Source organism: Carlito syrichta, unplaced genomic scaffold (genome assembly GCF_000164805.1).
Source record: "Carlito syrichta isolate Samal-C Ts95f unplaced genomic scaffold, Tarsius_syrichta-2.0.1 Scaffold288729, whole genome shotgun sequence".
NCBI classification, from domain to species: domain Eukaryota; kingdom Metazoa; phylum Chordata; class Mammalia; order Primates; family Tarsiidae; genus Carlito; species Carlito syrichta.
Window position 1 is genome coordinate 799,766 of NW_007232825.1, and position 21,689 is coordinate 821,454.

The 21,689-nt window shown below is 36.3% G+C and overlaps 1 protein-coding gene across 1 annotated transcript in view; it reads right to left on the minus strand.

The window, feature by feature from the left end:
- The window catches only part of NCKAP5 (NCK associated protein 5), an 847,991-nt gene that overhangs the window by 627,766 nt on the left and 198,536 nt on the right, over nt 1–21,689 (minus strand). The window contains exon 2 of the mRNA XM_008053829.2: nt 13,854–13,927. Coding sequence (XP_008052020.1) covers nt 13,854–13,927 — 74 coding nt within the window. The remainder of the gene's footprint in view (nt 1–13,853; nt 13,928–21,689) is intronic.

A 21,689-nucleotide genomic window follows, 5' to 3' on the forward strand; every position in this document is an offset into this window, starting at 1 on the left:
TGGAAGGTCAATTTCTAGTTCTTTCAGAAATCGCCACACTGTCTTCCAAAAAGGATGCATTAGTTTGCATTCCCACCAGCACTGTAGAAGTGTTCCTTTTTCTCCACATCCTCGCCAGCATCTGTTGCTGTTTGATTTATTAGTGATGACCATTCTTACTGGGGTTAGGTGGTATCTCAATGTGGTTTTGATTTGCATTTCTCTGATGATTAGTGAGGTTGAGCACTTTTTCATGTGTTCATTGGCTGTCCATATATCTTCTTTTGAGAAGTGTCTATTTATGTTTTTTGCCTACTTTTGAATGGGGCTGTTTGTTTTTTTCCTTTGAGTTATTTGTGGAGCCTAGATGTTAGTCCTTTGTCAGATATACAGTTGGCAAATATTTTTTCCATTCTGTGGGCTGTCTCCCTGCTCCCTTGATGGTTTCTTTTGCTTTGCAGAAGCTCGTCAGTTTGATGAGGTCCCACTTGTTATTTTATTTCTTATGGTATGGACACTTAGAGTTTTGATCAGGAATTGGTTGCCAATTCCAATTTCCATAAGGGTGTCTCCTGCATTTTCTAAGATTCTTATAGTTTAAGGTTTTACGTTCAGGTCTTTGATCCATTTAGAGTTAATTTTTATGTATGGTGATAGATAGGGATGCTGTTTCAATCTTCTGCATGTGATTAGTCAGTTTTCCCAGTACCATTCACTGAATAGGTTCTCCACTCCCCAGTGGTTGTTGTTGGAGGCTTTGTCAAAGATGAGTTGGTTGAATAATTGAGGCTTTGCTTCCGGAATCTCTATCCCGTTTCGTTGGTCTGTATACCTGTTCTTGTACCAATACCAGGTTGTTTTGATTATTGTAGCCTTATAGTAAAGTTTGAAGTCTGGAAGTGTGCTACCTCCTGCTTTGTTTCTTTCACTAAGGATTGTTTTGGCTATTCATAGTCGTTTATGTTTCCATGTGAATTTCTGTAAGGTCATTTCCAGGTCTGAGAATAATGATGTTGGTAATTTAATGGGTATTGCATTGAAGCTATAGATTGCCTTTAGTAGGATGGATGTTTTAATAATGTTGATTCTTCCTCTCCATGAGCATGGAATATTTTTCCATTTGTTTGTGTCTTCTTGGATTTCTTTGAGCAGTGTTTTGTAATTCTCATTGTAGAGGTCTTTTACTTCTCTGGTTAGAAAAATACCAAGGTATTTATTTTTTCTTTTTTTTGTGTGTGTGTGTGTGGCTATTGTGAATGGGATTGTGGTTTTAATTTTGTGCTCTGACTGCTTGTTGTTGGTGTATAAGAATGCAACTGTCTTTTGCACATTTATTTTGTACGCTGAGACTTTGCCAAAGTCCTTTATCAGTGCAAGCAGGATTTTGACAGATTCTCCTGGATTATCAAGGTATAGGATCATATCATCAGCAAAGAGGGATAACTTGACTTCCTCTTTTCCTATTTGGATACCCCTGATTTCCTTCTCTTGTCTAATTGCCTAGCTAGGACTTCCAACACAATGTTGAATAAGAGGGATGAGAGTGGGCAGCCTTGTCTTATTTCAGTTTTCAGGGGGAATGTTTCCAGTTTTTGTCCTTTCAGCAGTATGCTAGCTGTGGGTTTATCGTAAATGGCACTTAAAATTTTGAGGTATGTTCCTTCTATACCTAAGTGTTTGTGGGTTTTTATCAAGAAGGAATGCTGGATTTTATCAAAAGCTTTTTCTGCATCTAATGATACAATTATGTGGTTCTTGTTTTTACATCTGTTGATGTATTTAGATTCATTTATGGTCTTGCAGATGTTGAACCAGCCCTGCATCCTGGGAATGAAGCCTATTTAGTCATGGTGGATGATTTTTGAGATGTGTATTGATACCCAAATTGCTAGAATTTTGTTGAGGATTTTTGCATCTATGATCATAAGGGATATTGGCCTGTAGTTCTCTTTTTTTGTTGGATCTTTACCTGGTTTGGGTATCAATGTGATGTTAGCTTTATAAAATGATTTGGGGAGAATTCCATCTTTCTCAATTGTCTGGAATACTTTCAAAAGGATTGGTATCAGATCCTCCTTGTATGTTTTGCAGAATTCTTCTGAAAGCCATCCAGTACAGGACTTTTTTTTGTAAGTAGTTTTCTTATGACAGAGTCAATTTCCTGGGTTGTTATTGGTTTATTTAGTGTCTTAATATCTTCTCTTTTTTTAGTTTTCTATTAGTCAAACTCAACGTCTCCAATTCCTTGCACCATTATTTTATTTTTATTTTTATTTTTGAGTTGGAGTCTCGCTCTGTCACCCAGACTGGAGTGCAGTGGCCACTCCCAGCTACTGCAGCCTTGACCTGCTGGGCTCCGGCGATCCTTCCACCTCAGCCCTCCAAGTAGCTGGAACTACAGGCACGTGCTACCACACCCGGCTAATTTTTTGATTTATTGTAGAGATGAGGTCTCACCAAGTTGCCCAGGTGGGTCTCGAACCCACGGGCTCAGGCAATCCACTCACCTCAGCCTCCCAAGGCGCGGGATTACAGACTGAGCCACCAAGCCTGGCTACCTTGCACTATTATTAACCCAGTATTCTGAACCTCATATCATCTTGTGAACAACTCTTTAGTTTGTAATGTCTGTAACTGACATCCAAAATAAGTATTCCTGATATAATGTAACCAGCAAGTGCACCACATAGAATTTGTAATTTCCCTGTTCAAGAAAAATCAATCAATATGTGTCAACTAAGCACCCATAACAGTCAACCCATGCAAGCCATCATTAATATATAACAGATGTGTAAAGTCAGGTGGAACATTATTTGTAGAATCAGATTAAGGTATATGGAAGACGTCTAGAGTTTTTACAAGATGTACATCATGATGTATACTTATATGGTATAGTCTCAAGTTCAGGGGTGTAGGGAATGGTGCCCAAGAGGGCTGAGGAATCCATAAGAGAAGGTGTAGAACAGAGAAACCAGGGATATACTTTGAAGGATGCATAGGGCCTGTCTGTTTGGAATGGAGAGAATGACAACAAGAGAGTGCTGGTGTAGGAATAATGAGTAATAAATGAGGTCAGGGTTGGTGGGGTCATTTGTATGGTTAGAAATGGAAATATTTGAATTTATACTATAGCATTTCTAATACAACTTCCTTTCTCCCATTCTAAACATGTTTGGTTTTGCTAAAAAAAAATTCTAGGACTCAGGTTTCCATGGGTATTCATTTGGCAAGCTAACCCTTGATAAGGTACTAAGTGGATCTAAGAGAGTAATGCTAGAAGTCTCCTTAGGTAGCAATAGCAAATTTCAGGGGTGGTTTCCTGGATAACCAATTTCCTTTATTTCTAGCATGGGAATTTCAGGCAGTCCAGTGGGGGAGATGCTTTTGGATGGATGTGACTTTTGCTACATTTTAAATTATGTCATCTTGGGGACAAATGGTCCCAAAAGCAAAAACTCTAACACATATTTCTGATCCAATCGTAAGAACTTTTGTTCAGTTGTGACATCAAAGAATTTGTCTTTTAGAGTGGTCTTCTGCAACTTACCCTATTCATATTTATATTTCCAAAGTAGAGAAAGAAAATATAATTGAATAAGTCCAGGTAAATATATATTTGACTTCCAATCAGCCAGTAGGTCTGAATTGCCAGAGATTACTGAAGAGACACCATCAGACAATGCAATTTCCCTTAATAGAGACCATAACCTCAGAGTTGCTGCTTTTAAAAAAAATATTGTGCAATTAGCTTTTTTTTTCCCACCATGCTGTGCTCATAACTTCTGTGGAAACTTAAACATTATTCAATAGAACAATTTCCTGGAAAACCTTTTGAAAGTGATCACATACTCTGACCTTGCTCTGGTGCCCTGGGTCTGCCAGCATGCTGTTTTATTACCTCTGGAAGTTTTGGTGCCAAGAGACAGCAGAGGAGTTAGAGCTTAAAGAAAACTAGGTTCATAAAATAGTATCTGCCTCCTTTCAAGGAGGGAAACTGCCACTTTCAACTCTCAGTAATTTTATGTATCACTCCTCTTCTATCTTCATCAGTCAACCCTTCAGCTGGCCTACCCAGACGATGGGTAAAACATATAGATTGTTAACTCAAGAAATGACTACTGAAGTAATTTATTTCATACCTTTCTCATTACCAACAGGAAACCAAGGCCTGAAATGCCTAAATGTGGGAGAAACCAAGGATGCTATGATACTACTGTGACACAGTCACCAAACAATCAGAATAGAGCCCTGATGGTATCAATGTGCCACCAAATACCAAACTAGAGTGTACATCAGTACTATTTTAAGGAATAAAGAAAAAAATGGTGACTCTTATAATTGGGTTAAAGGAACTAGCTAATAAAATAATGGTAATTTTCTTTTAGCTATTGGTTCTTCTCTTTTTTGTCTTCTTTTCATCTTTTTTTTTTTTTTTTTTGCATTGTCTTCCTTGCCACTAATCCTTTGAAACCTCACTCTCCATTTGGCAGCCTGTGTCACCATTATTTATGTTGAGCTGTCTTCTGAGTTCAAGTGTGTATAGTCTTGCCAAAATTCTCAAGACTTTTTCTGTAGGTCCCTTTTCTAGCTTTTCGGGTTAAGTCCTGATTATGATTATAAAAGTAACTTGATCTGTGTGTCTACAGTTGTTCTCTAACGTACTCTATCCAAGATGAAAAAAAAACCCACAATATTTTAGGCCTGACTTTTATTATGGATTATTTTTTAAGTCTAAGATAGCCTTTTAGTTGCTTTCTTTCAAATTTATGAGATATTCTTTTATTGCTTCTATTGATAAAGTTGTTTGGAACCCCAGATCACAACTGGTAGATCAATGGAATAAAATTATGAGATAGAAGTGCACATTTGATTATTATTGATGCTGGTTAAAGCCTTAACTGTGACATGCAGTGGCATCATCACAGAAACGACAAACCTTAAAACTTCTTACTTTATGGCTGAATTTTGAGAGATGTGTTAAAAAAAAAAATCTAGGGAAGCACACATTCTTACTGGCCTCGTATATAATGAATGACATTCACATCTTCATTAAACATGTCTATCTCTATCTTTTCAACAGTATCTTGAAACTGTGTATACTATTTAGCATTTGTACACCACTGAGACAAATTACTTTCTGCTATGCTTGCTTGACTTTCTTTTTTTCTTACATGGACTTACAAATAAAGGTGGGTTCATCCCTAATGAACATGTGAGCCCTTTAGTAATTTCTCCCTTGAATCATTAACCATCCCTTCAATGTCTCAAGAAAAGTGTTTTGAGCATCTGTAATGTGCTAAGTCGCTTAAGAACAAAGATATACAAAGTTACATCCCTGATTATCTCTATACTTTCAAGATGCATGAAGTTTTATGTTTGAAGTTTCATGTTTTATGCTAAGAACGATGAGAGATATAAAGAATGAGGAGATTCAGTCTTACAGGTTGAAAAAGTGAAGGGCACAAGACCTGCCCTCATAAGGCAATTAGAAAATAAGTCAGTGTGATTGTGCTACATGGCAAGAACGTTTATAGAGGCCACTGACGATAAGGCTAGAGTTGATCTAATGTGTTTGGAGTACTTGGCCGAAGCACTGCAGGGGCAGTGATATCCTCATCAGAAGGAGAGGGAAAGGAAGAAGAGAACTCAGGGTAGGACTGGGGTCCAATTGAGAGATCTCCTGGATGATTAACATGGTTGCACAGAGATGAGGGCTTCAATGGTTCAACTAACTCTCAGGCAGACTTTTACTCCTCATGAAAATCTGAATTATCACCATAGAAAAAATACATCTACAATATTTAATCACTGAGTGTCCAGGAGAAGGTAAAGCCCGAGCAATAAGTAAGCCCAGATCTCCATAAAGCAACCTCTGGTGAGTGCCTGGGCCATGAAGCCAACCACAGGTGGCTGACCTCAACCAACCCTCCAACGATGTTTGTATTCTTACAGGTTTTCTCTGCCCTGAGTTTGCTCAGAGTATGCCTCTACCAACTACTTTCCAATTTTATTAACCTATTCCTGATTCATTGATTCAGGGTACCTTTTCATCTTCAGCTCTTTAGATTATTTATGAGGTCTAATTTATGGTGCAAAATTATACAGTGTTCCATACTTACAGCTTCTGAGGGAAAAAATTGCATTATACAAAACATTTCTTCTTTTCAGATAGGCCCAAATACCTCTACCCACGTTAGGGGTGGAGGTGGAGTACTAGAACGCTCTCCCAGGCCTCTGACTGTGGAAAGCTCAAGAGGAATTGTGGAGGGAGTGGAAAGATGACAAGCAAACAAATTACTCCTTTTAAATTCAGAGTTACCCAAATGGAGAGACATGGAGAGTTATAGCCTAACAATCCTTAAAAAAAAAATCATAAGTATGCTCATGTACTAACTAGTGAATTTTTCCATTAAAATTAAAATTAAATAGAAGGCCATGGTAAATTAGCCATTTCATTTCTCCTTCCAGATAAAGAAAAGGAGGCATTTTGTCACTCTTACTGTGGGTGCACTTCAGCCTTAATACATGCATTTATGTCTAGGGGGTCATTTATACTGTTGCCTGCTGGAGATTTTCTTCTTTCAACTTAGTAGGGAATATTTGTGATCTTTATTGCCCCAAATAAATCTACAAAATGCCTTTTGCTTGAGGCTCTTTATTTTAATTTCAGATAAATAAATCACATTAGGTTCCTAACTGTCATATTAAGATAAGCATGGATCTAAAAATAACAAGTGTGTTTTAAGCTAAATGTCTTCAGATGAAATAGTATAAATTTCTCTGGGTGACCCCCAAATTCTATTGATGTTGGAATATTTTCCAAAGTGTTTCCTATTAAAAACAATTTGGGAGTGTTTCTTGAAGAACATAAACCTGTTTACACTAGAAGTGTAATTATTTTAAAACCACATATGAGCCCACTTGTGCAATATTATTCAACTCAGACTTCTCGTGGCTACAGTAAATCTATCTTTCAAGTACTGATATTTCCTCAGTTATATTAGGGGGAAATTTATATATTTGTAGGTTAATCTAATGACTATCTACACAGTGGTTTATTTATTAACTATAAAGAGCTCTATACCCGAATTTCTCATCATCCTCCATACAGTTAGAGCCTAAGTCTTCAAGTCAAATCAAATTCAATCCATTCAGTAACTGGCACTTCATCTGCCCTCACTCCAATTCTGTTCCTACTCAAGATTTGATTTAAAACACCACCTCATCTGGGAAACTGTCTTTGAGCTTCTGAAGGGCAGAATCTCCTAAAATGTGCTTTACAAACCCCCCACCCCCAGTCTCGGTGGAATAGTCTTGATAAATGTGAATGTTTCTTGCAAATAAAGCTTAGAGTGAAGAGGATGGGATAAATCCCCAAGGTTTTAAATAGTTTATTTTATATTTATTAGATTAGGATCTAAATATATGCTCTTTAATGGACTACAATAGCCCTTTAAAAAAAGAATGGTGGGCAGATCTGATAAGAAACAGGAAATCAGGTATATGAAGTTGATGTAGGGTTTCAACCTGACCCAGAAAACTTAGGTTGAGACACTAGACACTCCTTAAGTAGACACACATATAGATCACATTAAGTCACCTAAGTAAACTATAGTGTTGATGAATCCTAAGGTGCAAGGTCTTTGGATTTGTTCTACTAACCTCTTGCTGCTGAACAAAAGTTGCCTGGAGATAGTGATAATACTTCATCAGTGGTTTTGGAGCTATGAGAAGAAGCCCAAACACTCCTTTGCTTCTCTAAAGCAGGACCAGCAGTATCTTTTGGTGTACAGCTTAGCCCACAGCCCTCCCTACCACTGTTCTGGGATGACATAACCATTGAAGCATGTGGCAATACCCAATTTCCAGAATCCTGGTTTATTCTCTCTTGTGCTGGGCAGAGGGCATGGCCGAGAGGCCAGACTCTTATCTTGGCAGGGGTCTGGGATTGTCTGCATCTTTCAAACAACCCCTGGTGGGTAATTGGGGAGTGACATTGACAGGTTTCAAAGGTGGCCCTGGGGCGTGCTTTTGCCCGAGAATACAGCTATGATTTAGAAATTCATCCCAAGGGTTGAGAAGAGGGAAAGATAATGCAAAGCTTGCTAGCCTTGCTCTCCTTTTGCCTCAGCGGGTGAGACAAGGATGCAGAACGGGAAACCATGCACTGTTATTGAGTTGGCATAGCGTGATGTTTTGCTTTCAGAGTTTTTATTGCTATTACAGTGCACTGCGCACTCTCTTTGTTTGCTACACATTCTATCCCCCCGGAGACAGCCTCTCTTTCTCTTGAAAGGATTTAAAAAACAAATCATAGTTCTTATTTTATTCGGTGTCCACCATTAAGAATTCATGCAGAGCAATTTTACTTGTTGCCAATTAAAATCTCCCAGTGGAGGTCTATGATTACAGCAAAGGCAACCTGTTTAATACTTGGCATCTCCTTAGTCTACATAAATTAACCCCATGAGGATAGAGGCATGATAATTCTTAAGATGGCTGGGTGATACAGTTCTAAGATCCAGGGTACATAGAAGGTAAATCTCCAAGAGGCTCTGAGCCTGACTCTGCTTAGGGTATATCTACTTTTGCTTCTTACCTCTATTTTACAACTACAAGAGAATTTCTAGATAACACAATACTAAAATCTTCTTTTCCTTAAGAATAGAACAATGGCATGTGGTCTCCCAACAGGTGATTTCTCCTGATTTTGAGCTGGAAGGAACTTCAGAGACACTCATGCCATTAACCTCTAGCCAAAAATGTATAGATACATCAAAATTATGGAGAACATGAATGAGTATTTGGACAGTGGATCATTTTATTTCAATGTCCACTCTACTTAGATAAGCAACATTTGAATCATGAGAACAAAGGCAGTTTCTACCATTTTTTCTTATTTCTTACTTTAGAGTAAGAATCGCATGCAAACAAGAAAGCAAAGGTGAGATTCTATTTTAAATAATTTTGGATATGCTAAAATCATCATTTTTTTTCTGGAAGGGATGAGCCTCAAAGGATCTTCTTATAACCAGGTATCTATACATGCTTTAAAATTAAGTTTTATTCCAGCTGGAGATATAGGAAACCATCATTTCTTGCCTTTGAGAAAGAGGAGTTTAGTGCTTTACTGGAACAGCATAGTTTGTAATCAATAGTTTAGACTCATGAATTTAGTATTGAGGCTTGGGGTGCCCCTCAGGAAAATGGTAAAGAATGTGGAGTTGGCTTTTCTACATGTTGACTTTCCACTTTTACCAACAATCTAGACTCCTAACTTTGCTAGCTGCGCTTTCACCAAGTCACCCACCCAATCCAGAATCAGTGAGGGCAGGGATGAGATATATATCTATAATTCGGATATCAACTAGATAGATCACTATTTCCCAAGGTATGTTCCTTGGGACCTTAGAATAAATGCTCCAAGAAAGATAGAATTGGGTTTTTTTAAAAGTCAAAAAGATATTTTATATCCTATATTTGCATATGTATAGACATATTAGCTATATTAATGGCTTTCAGAAATTCTGCAGTTAAAACAAAATATAATGGCTTTACCTAGAATTCTCCAAATTTATTTGACCATAGAACACCCTCATTTTTCTTAAAATATCTATAACATAGTGACATAGGGTATTGATGTTTTCTGGAATACACTTAGGAAAATGCTTGCGTAGATGACTAATTTAGATCACTAGTTCTCAATGAGGAGGGAACTGTTGGAACATGCCTGGAGCATTTTTGTTGTCACAACTAGGGGCATTACTGGCCGGTGAAAAAGGTAGGGATGATCCTAAATATTCTACAATACGCATGACAACCCCACCCCTGTAACAAAGAATTATCTGGTCCCAAATGTCAACAGTGCCTTTGCTGAGAAAGCCTAGTCCAGATACAGCTTGTTTAAAGGGGACTTAGAATCTATGGGTTAGCAGTTGGCATTCTGCATTCACTAGAGCTTGTTATTTGATTTTGACCATGCAGACCTATTTACTTATTCTTTATTAACTTACAGGCTTTTGATAACACTGTCACCAACTGGACTTATGAAAATCTGAAATGAATTCTTTAACATCTGTTTGAGTTACTGGCAAGTTGTTAGGCAATTTTGTTATAATAATCATTTCTGCTCATATGTTCTTTGAATCTTTCTATGATACATGTATTATATAGTTGTATCATTACACAATACCTGTTATCAAAAATAACATGTCTGTGTATGTTCTGTAAATGCAGTATGATATTCTAGACATTGTTTCATATAATCTCAGTGCTCAGTAATCTTAAATACTAGGTATATTGATACATTGTTTTCACAGATAAGGAAATTCAGTTTCAGAGATGTTATCCAACAATCAGTTTGGGCAGGCTAGACAAGCATCTCAGTCCCCAAAATCTCCAATCCAGACTTCATTTCTGCAGTATTATGCTGCTTCCGCTTTTTCATACATAATTTCATATTTGTGGCATGAAAGTAATTCCAATGCTGTGAGCACTCATGAATTCAATTTGTATTTTCCAACTGCCTGTTTATTCTAAACTCTTAATTTGAGGCTGCAAATGGATAAAGATTTTTATCACATGTTAGAAGACATTCTCAGCAGTTGTTTCTTACAGTGTTTCTTGTCAGTCACATATATATATAGCCAAATCAGAAATAGTAGCAAATGATACAAAATCAAGTACAAAAAATTCCTTTTCTCTAATACTAACTTTCCACATTAGAACAAAGAAAGGTACAGGAAATTATGGTTGTGTTTTAGCATCAACTACTATACACATTGTCTGTGTGTGTGTGTGTGTGTATGTGTGTCTGCATGTGTGTATGTGTTTAAATCAAGCAAGGAGATGCAGAACAAATTAAACCCACACCGACTTATACTCAGGTTCTAGATTCTGACTCTAGCATCTTCTTTAGTTGAATTCATGGTTTTCCTCTTTATAAAAGATTTATTGGTGTCAGATAAACAGTTGAATTAAAAGTCTACTCACTGCTAGACCATTACATTTGACCTCCACAAATTCCTTCCCAAATTGAAAACTCAGAGATAGATTATAGTTCTATTTCAGTAGACTACTAGACAGTACCCCAAAATAACTGGTTATCTTGAGAGTGTTATTACAATATATTTTTGTGTCACAGCAGATGGTTATGCTATAAGAAACAACTAAAATCTATTAAAGACAAATAGCCCCCTCCCTGAAGAAAAGGAAACATTTTAATCCTTGCACCCAATCCTTTATTATACCTTTAACTCTTGTCATTCAACAAGTGGCAATAAGAGTATGCCATCATGCTATTGATCAATCTCAAAGATGGTGGTCATAAATTAATGCTGAGCACAATTATTACTGGAAGATTTAAATATTCAAAACTTGTCTCTCTTGTAAGCTAGCTCAAGTATAAATGAAAGGCTATCAGATGATATCAGCAGCTATGATAAATAACCCATTCCATGACAACTGTAGCAGCCACAAATCAAAGGCATAATAAAATCAGAAAAGGAGCCTATATTAATTTATGGGAACATTTGTTTAATGTCAGGCAATCTGGTCATGCTTGTGTACATGACATGATTTCCCCATGATCCTCTGCACATTAGAGATTCTATCCTAACTCATGAATAAGCACTTAAAAATTTAATAATAACCAGAAAGGATTTCCTACAATGTTCACTGTCACTCATATACTTTTCACTAAAAACAATTTGGCTACAGTTGTAGTTATGATATTGTAATAACCATCATAAAGTCTGTCACTTTAAGTCAGTCAAGTCAAGTTTTGCTTGCAAAAATATAATCAAATGTAATTTCATGATTCAATGAATAGTATATAAATCTACTATTATTGGGGTTCATTTTCTTTCAATACTACCCATTTTCATTTTCTCACTGGTAGTTATTCTTATTATCCAAGTGTCATTATTGCCCTCTATTGTTATGCAAATAGAGCATTTTTATTAGCTCCTCTGACACTATATAAGGCTTTGCTTCTTCAGCAGTAATAATTCCATTTCTGAAGGAAAATAGAAGTGACTGTACACAAAATTCTAAGCTCTTACTTTATGTTAAGTCCATGCCTAAAATAGGATTTTAATTTAATCATATCTGGGAAGACCAAGTTTTTATTAGCTCCCTCAAGAAAGTATGCAAAATAGTCTTTTTCATGCAGGGTTTTTTGATTCAAAGAGCCTATGAAACCATTACTCCTTCACAGTGATGCACGTAAGATACACTTACTGACCAAATTAAACTCTAAATTTCTATCATCATATGTTATTCATCATTTTTTGTATATTTTTCTTTTGAAATATGGGCAAACAGAATATCCTACACAAATAGTTGAAATAAAATGTATCAGTTATATAGTTTAAAGATATATTTTCTAATAGATATATGGAGGATATAATTTTTAAAACACAACCATAAATACATTATTGTTGATTTTATTAATATAATATAGTGGTTCAAAAAAGGAAACCATCAAAACCAGGTTATAGCTCTCAAAAACAAATCTAGCAAATATTGCCTCAAGTTACATCAAATTAACTGATGTGTCCATTAATGTCAAACAGACTTAATTGAACTTTTGTTATATCCTACCAGCAGCTTTTCTATATCGAGGAATAGATATATTGCTGTAGCTAGATATCTGTTTTCTAGCAGAAAAACTAATATAAGATCAGAACAGATTAAAATATATAGCACTTTACCCAAGAACTAGAACACCTTAGAGAAGAAGAATTTCAAGGTTATTGGAATTTGTTAAAATGGTACATGAAGAGGAAGCAACATAGCCTGGGTGGAGCCCAGTGGCATTGAATTTGGATGAGGTTTGGCAAGAAAGCCACAGGATTAGTCAATATTATCTGCCATCTTTGTGTACAGAGAGACCACTCTCCTCTATGCCATGAGGAGAGGGACTTAGGCTTGATGAGAAGGTAATTATATGAAACAATTTGGGTACAATATGAGGCATCATGTAATTAATCACTAGCATATTTATGTCAAAAAGCAATAGGAATTTATAAAAAAAAAAATATATATATATACACATCAGTCCTAAAAAGCTAAATAATGATATCAAAACCATCTTTGCCAGTCTCAATTCCTAAGAGGCCCCAGGGAATGAATAACATGAGAATATGACTCTATTATATTAATCTACATTTCCAATATACCTGAACAAATATTCTGATACTTTCCTTAGTTAGTGTCAAAACTTACCATGTAGAACAAAAACTAAATGTTGGAAAACTACATGATAGCATTCTTAAAATATTCTCTTATAAGCCAGGCTCGGTGGCTCAGCCTGTAATCCCGCGCCTTTGGGAGGCTGAGGTGAGTGGATTGCCTGAGCCCGAGGGTTCGAGACCCACCTGGGTAACTTGGCGAGACCTCATCTCTACAATAAATCAAAAACAAATTAGCCGGGCGTGGTAGCGCGCGCCTGTAGTTCCAGCTACTTGGAAGGCTGAGGCGGAAGGATCGCCGGAGCCCAGCGGGTCGAGGCTGCGGTGGCCAGGAGTGGTCACTGCACTCCAGTCTGGGCAACAGAGTGAGACTCCAACTCAAAAAAAAAAAAATTCTCTTATAATATGAAGAGGAGTAGGGCTTTTAAGGGGAAATGTTCTATTTTTTAATTAGAAAAGAACTTAAATAATCTTTAACCAGGCAGGAATCATAGAATTTGGGTGCTATTTTCCACAACATTACAAGTTCGCCATTCCAAGACTACAGTGTCTTAGAATCACAACAGTTTGTAGCTAGACAAGGACGTAGTATACTCTCCAATCTGTCTGAGGTATCCTAGATCAACAAAACTGTGGAGGCTGCTGCCTTAGCAAACAAATGAGACTATGAACTTAACTCACCTCCAGAGACTTTTGTGTTGCTCCTCGAGTTGAGTTAGCAGGTGCTCTATGTATTTGTTGGAGTCCATGTATTCCTGCACAAACAGACAAGGACAAATTAAACTTCATTACAATAGTCACTAGAATTCTAAATCTCTGTCCTTATCTCAGTAAGGAATATTTTTGACAAGATAATCCCTATGTTTCTCCCAGGAATATATAGCACATTGCCCAAGAACTAGAACTCCTTAGGGAAGGAGAATTTCAAGGTTATTGGAATTTGTTAAAATGGTACATGAAGAGGAGGCAATATGGACTAGAAGGAGTCCAGTGGCGATGGATTTGGATGAGGTTTGAATGCCCCAGGATTAGTCAATATTTACCTACCATTTCTGTGTCTCTCCTCTATGCTCTGAGGAGTCTAGGAGCTCGAGCAGTCTATGCTTCTATGACTTACAATTGCAGATAAATACTATTTTCCCCATATTCTGTGATAGTTTCATAAACAAATCACTGAAGATAACTGGGGTTTTACTGAATCAGCATAAAAATCCTCTTATTCACAGAGAAAATAGCCTAAACCTTCATGACCATCTACACTGGGTTCTATGTTCTACTGTATAAACATCTTGCTGCGGACCTTACAAGAATAAAGTGAACAATACAGGTCTTGATTTTACTGGTCTTATGACCAATGTTTCTAAAAGCAATGTTTCTAAACTATATACAATGCTTTGTATATTATACCTATAACATATACCCCATATTCATTGGGCATTTGTGTACACTGATGGACATGTCCATTTTCCTTCATCTCCGCATATACACTTGAAACATTATATTTTCTTTTTTCCTTTATTCTTAGAAGATTAATCTTCAGTTTCTAAAATGACTTGAAAAGGTATGGTGTATCTTCTTCTATAGAAATGTGTATGTAAATAGATTTCTGTAAATCAAATTATTTTTCAAGAAACATGTCTAAAAAATGAAGAATTCATTTGTCATAAGAACTATGCAGAAAAATCCATAGGTTATTACAACTTAATTTGTGATTTCTGAAAATGAGGCTTATAAGCAATAAAGTTTCAATTGCTAACTTGGGGAAAGACAATATGTAAAATTTCTGATATTGTTTCATTATGAATCTGATATTTCTTTCCATTTCTGTTTAAGGGTTTAAACTACAGGCCTCTGCTTCTACATTTTGGCTCCCTTAGATGAAATAGTAGCAACGATTTCGATGTTAAGGCACCCATGAAAGTTGTTTCATTTCTATATATTTGAAGCGAACTGGGAGCTTTGATTAATAATGATATTTTTCTTTCTGAAATACAGATTTCTTACTAAATAATATGCATAATGTATTTCTCCAATAGGAGTATTCACTATAACATGGCAGGAGGTGGGGAGAAGTATAGGAGTTGATCTGATATAATGAAATGGGCCCACTCCTGAGTTTCTATGTAACCTTGAAAAAACCTTTTTACCTTCTGATATATTTATTAGACTAGGGGGTACACAAAGCCCTTGTCTAGCTGTCATAATTCTTAGGTTACAGATAATTAACTGAAATGTCTATTTTCAGGCGACTTCTGCATAGCTAGTTATTTTAACAAGAGTGCAGGGGTTGTTAAAAACAAAGCAGAAATCTGCTGTTACAGGAAGTTGCAACATGTGTGGTTATGGTTTTAAATGGCCCTGATCAAGGCAAAACCACGATTTAGAACACTCAACATGATTAAATACCCTAATTCTCAAATATTTCCAGTCAAAAAAATGTAAAGACATTGTTTTCAAGTAGAAATAAACATACGAATCTCAAAGTCACTCATTCATTCTTCATCTGACAACTATTTTTTAAACAACTGTTATATGCCAAGTGTTGCTCTAAGTACCATAGATACAGTCATAACTAAGAGGCGAAAAGCCACTGTCCTCAAGGGGCTTACATTCTGTCGAGGAAGACATAATAAATACGTGAGCAGATTAATTTCAGATTGGTTACATGCCATGGGGGAAATAAACAGGTGACAGGAAAGGCCTTGATTGGGAGGAGCAGCTGCTTCACATAAAGTCATCAGAAGAGAACTCTGAGCAAGTGATGCTTGAGCCAAGACTTGGAAGAGAGGCAGGCAAACCATATAGAGAAAAGGGGGCCAGAACTGAAGGCAGGAGAAATAGCACATGCAGAGATCCCCAAATGTGCTCTTTGAGGAACAGAAGGAAGCCAAAGGGGAGACTGGAAACAGGGATACTGAGGTATAGAGTCTAAAATGAAGTTGGAGAAGTAGGCAGGGAACAAATCGTGTGTATGTCTCAGAAAGCAGTATGGATGAAACCGATGGATTTGTTATTTTGTCCATTCCAATTAGCTCAAGTTAGAGGTTGAAGCTGAAAGTTATAGTGATATGATTAATACGATTTAGGATCAAAGAGACTTAGGTTCAAATCTTGCTTTTGATACTTACTAGCTATGTTCTCCTAGTCGAATTATACAATCTCATTAAGCCTTAATTTCCTCATCTTTATCAGAGGAATAAATAATGCTTAATTTATGGAGGTATTGAAGGATTAAATTAAATAGTTTAAGTATATGCTATCATATCTGCCAAATAGTAAGCATTGCCTTTTTCAGAGTATTATATGCCTCTTCTCAAAAGGTAGATTACTTTACAAGGTGAAGGCATTATTAATTTCTCTTCTTGTACCAAACTTCAAGACTTTTAAATATATTGCTCTCAGGTAGCAGTTGTTGAATGTTGGAATAGGCACTTAGGCAGACATTAATAATAATACAGATTTCCAACAGTTAAATGTAGCTGTCACTGAACTGTGGTGTAAAAACTATTTCAAATAACAATACCGGTTGCTTCGATTTAAACTAGCTTTACCCTATTTTTCATCAAATTAACTACGAGAACAAATCTTAAGCCACTTAACAATAGGAAACTAAGATTATGGATCCTCCATCCCCTACTACGAGGTCTGACAATGAAGTTTGCAAATTCATCCTAGAAAACATGCTACATACCTCACTGCTGAATACCACTATGGTCATTTTGAAGTACTCCCCTTGGGAAGCTATACACTGATGCCAGCACCTAGTCCACACATCAAAGCAATTTTGGAACTCTTTTTCTGGAATGACTATCAGAGCTGTCACTGCAAAATGTCAGAGTTTGAATTAGAGCAACGGACAAACATTAAACTTCTTGTTAAACTTGGCGAGAGTAGAAGTGAAATCAGGGACATGTTAGTCCAAGTTTTGGGACATAATGCCATGAAGAAAATGGCAGTGTACAAATGGAGTAAATGTTTTTCTGAGGGGAGAGAAAGCGGCACTGATGAAGAGGGGTCAGGATGGCCAGTAATGAGCAGGACTGATGAAAATGTTGCAACAATTTAATGAATTGTACCTCAAAATCGTCAGCTAACTGTGAGAAACATAGCAGACCAAATAAACATCAACAGGAAAATCTTAACTGAAAATCTTGGCATGAGAAAGTATGTGCAAAAACAGTCCTGAAGGAGCTCTTGTATCAGGGCAATGCACCAACTCACATAGTACTGTCTGTGAGGGAATTTTTAGTCAGTAAACAATTAACTATATTAGAGCACCTTCCCTGTTCACCTGATTTGACCCACAGTGACTTTTTTCTTTACCTGAAGATAAAGGAAATATTGGAAGGAAGACATTTTGATGACATGCAGAACATCGAGGATAATACAATGACAGCTCTCATGGCCATTCCAGAAAAAGAGTTCCAAAATTACTTTGACTTCCCAAGGAGATAGTGATATTCAGCAGTGAGGTATGTAGCACTTTTTCTAGGATGAGTTTATTAACTTAATTTTCAGACCTCACTAGCTTTATTTTTCTTTATGACACTCCTACTTCTAACATGCAATATATTTTACTTGGCTACTAGAATATTGCCACTTACCCCCACTTTCCAGCCCCCAATATAAGTCTAACAGAAATGGATTGTGAAAAAAAAAAAAGATGAAGCTTATATGTACTATTTGTCAAGTGAAACAATTTTTTCACTTTCTAAAGAACTTAGGAAATGCCCTCATACATTTATCATTTCTGGTCCTTGAACTGCAAAAGTTTAGTTACCTGTTGAGAAAGCCCTATGATTCTATAAGATTGAGATAGAATCATTCCCAGTGGGAATTTTATCTATCTCTTTGGAGTTTAACTTCAAATAAACATTGGAAGGTGGCATCAGTGGGGCTGGCAGTAGCAATGGAGGGGGTTATTCAGTGGAACTATAGTCACTAAGTAAAATGCTCCAAGAGCCTTGATAGCAAGTACATACTGGAGGTTATTGTACAGAGACTCCAATATTCCAATATGTCTGCACAGGCAGAAAGAAAATGTCTGGATAGATCCTTTCAGAATAAACTGAAAACAACAACCACGACATGGGACCCATGAAAAACTACGGTAGGACAAGAGAAAGAACATCATCCTCAATCATAGGAGAGAGAGTTCTTTGAAAAGTATTTAAAAGAAAGACACGAAAGCATTTTAGAAAGAGCCTTCATATGTTTACTAGTATCTAGAAAGATGTGGTCTCTCTGACATGTGGGCAGAAGGGCTTTTAAAAAAATGTTGAGATGAAAAGGTAGCAGAATTTGATTTTTAAAAGATAACAGGGTGAGCAGGAAAGATAAAACGACATAAAGATGGAGCTGAGTGAACTAAGAATTTCAAGGCAGCATGGATTGTAAAAGCAGAATTGAAACCTGCGTATTGCTATTCTGTGATTTTTATTATGAAGTGACTCCCCCATCATGAAATTGTGCTTCAGAGGAGAGCAGGCAATGGATTTTGGTGTATTAGCACTGAACCGGTCATTGATGAAAATCTACTTCTCAGTATCTCATTTGGGAAACAAATTCTCCATCTCAGACCAGGTACTTAAATAATCCTCTTCTCTTGTTTCTACAGTATAAATCAGTATATGTCTAATATCACTTAGTAAAGACAACATGCTGTATTCTGTGGGGAAAAACCACCTAGATCCACATTTCATGTCAATGTTGACTACTTGTAACACATTATTTATGAAAAAAATCTAAGTTTCCCTAGCCTTGCTTTGTCCAGCATGAAACTTCCTATCTCAATCAGACTTTATTAAAACTGTGCTTACTGACTTGAAGGACATCCTATTCTACTGGTTTTCCATATAACTACAAAACTCACATTAGATATGATAAATGGTAGAACTGACAGTGAAAACACACATATACATACAGTCTTGAGGAAGGCAAACTAAATCAGTAACTAAATTAAGAAATAAAGGATAAAGATGAAAATGAACAGAGACATGATTGATGATAAGGTCAGATAATACTGGTTTGTCTAACAATTATTGCTTTTGAATATCTGATAAGATTTGGGATATAAACAATAAACAAAGGAATAAAGACATATTCCATAATAGGATAAAAAAAGGGCTTGATTATGCACATCACAAAGGCTCATCAGCCAGGTGTGGTGGCTCAAGCCTGTAATCGCAGCACTTTGGGAGGCCGAGGTGAGAGGATTGCCTGCACCCAAGGGTTCGAGACCAGCCTGGGCAACTTGGTGAGACCTTGTCTCTACAATATATCAAAAATTAGCTGGGCATGGTAGCTCATGCCTGTAGGTCCGACTACTTGGGAGGCTGAGGCAGAAGGATCGCCTGAGCCCAGCAGGTTGATGCTGGGGTAGTCGTGAGCATACCACTGCACTCCAGCCTGGGCGACAGAGTGAGACTCCATCTCAAAAAAAACAAAAAACAAAACAGGGCTCATCATATTCCAGACAGAATTCATGGAAAACAATCCACACATCTACTGGCACAAGAGTTGAATAAACATAGTGAAGAAAAAAAGGAGACCTGTTAGAATGCTTACAGTCTAACAAGGAACAAAACCATATTGGCTCCATAGTTTCCAGTCACCCAAATGCCCATTAAAATTAGATACATAGACAAACTGTAAATATTATCCCAATGAAGTAGCTCCAGGATAAATAAAAGCAACAGAAAGATATTCTCAGGTGTTCATGAATTCATAGAATATAGCACCTGTTTCTTTAATTGAAAACTTAAAGCTACATGTGTTGGTAACTGAAAGGTACCTGTGTGCCAGATATGTACATACATACATGTGGATATATGCACATATCCAATATCTAAGCAATGAATTAAAAAATATGGGCCTCACAATATAAAAGGAAGGCTCAAAAGAAGTTAAGCCCGCCAAATAGTCTAAAACATAAAAATAAATTATAAAGTCAAATAAACTTAAAAATCCCCAAAGGAAAATGTAGAAAACACAACATGCATCCTTGTGATGGATAAAGGGAGGACAAGAAGGAAAGAAAAGGGGAAAGAGAAGGATATTCTCTTCTTAATTTGATCATTTTAAAAAAAATGCTTAAGTATAAGGGTGTGTTTTGCCTACATATATACAATTGGGGAATGTAAGCTGATAACATGTCATGACTTTAAAACATCCATGCACCTCTGATCCAGAAGCCCCCTCTCCAGAAGTCATCCTGAGGATATAATCACATTCAAGCAAATGACTCTCATCAAAATATATATGTGATAATATGAAGAAAAACTGAATATATCTTAATTTCCAAAAATATAGGAGTAATGAAAATAAACCATGCTTTATTCATTTGGATAAACATTCTTTAAAAACTTTGTAAATATTATATAAAAAATAGAAAACACAGTGTAATATAACGTGAAAGCAGAAAAGCTACATAGTACATCTTATCAGAATTTAGAAAATGTATACAAAAGTTTAAAAGCCAAATCAATATATGATAATAGTATAGGTTAATTTAATTTTCTTCAGAATACTTTTATTTTTCTATAGTTTTAAAATACTACGTGCTCACTATAAAAATTTAAGGCGATGGATATTATTTAGAAAAATATAGCCCCAGAAAATAATATCCACAAAGATTTTATTTTAATTACATTTTAGAAAGCTAGATATATACAATACCACAATAAAATAGTTTATTTTCTATTAATTTAAAGCTAAGTTGGTGTTTGAAACAATGAATCCCCTTTCTACTTGCCCTTGTCAGTGTTCTGATAACATTTCACTAACGTTAAGATTGGGGGGGAGTTCAGGGTGGGGGAACACCAAGTTACATCAAGTCATATTTGTAATGTTTTAAAAATTTTACAAAGGTGCGACATTAAAAAGACATCTGTTCCTTGGCTAAAACCTATGCAAATTAGAATCATTTTAGAAATGTATTTCAGAAAGTTTGCCTTTCACATCTTTTAATGCACATGTTTCAGGGCAATTAGTATGAAACATTTAAAGTGATTAGAGGTTTATAGATATACTGAACATTGCATATCTTTGTAGCATAAGCCCATTTAATTTGAGTCTCCTATTGTCTGAAATAGGTCAGTTCTGAGAGAGGCCCATTATAAATGAATTCTAAAGATGTGAGGATCTTATGTATCATTCATCTTAAATGGAGTTTAAAATATAATAGTATATCAAAGCTTGCAGAGGTCTCCAAATCCCTCCAAATAATCTCCATATTATAATCAGCATAACTTATGGCAGAGCTTGTGAAATCCTGCCAGCAATTTTGTGACTACTAACACAGAATTCCCAATTCACCTTTGGGCGAAGAAGCAACAATGAGGAGACCAGCTGTTCAAATCAACAGAAATATCATTAGATACAGGAATTTCCACAATTAGGAAATGACTAACTACCATAACACAATAATTTTTGAGGGCGGTATCACTTATTATCTTAATGAAAAGGTATATCTGCATGGTGACTGTAAAATACTAGAACAACATACCTACTTTGAGA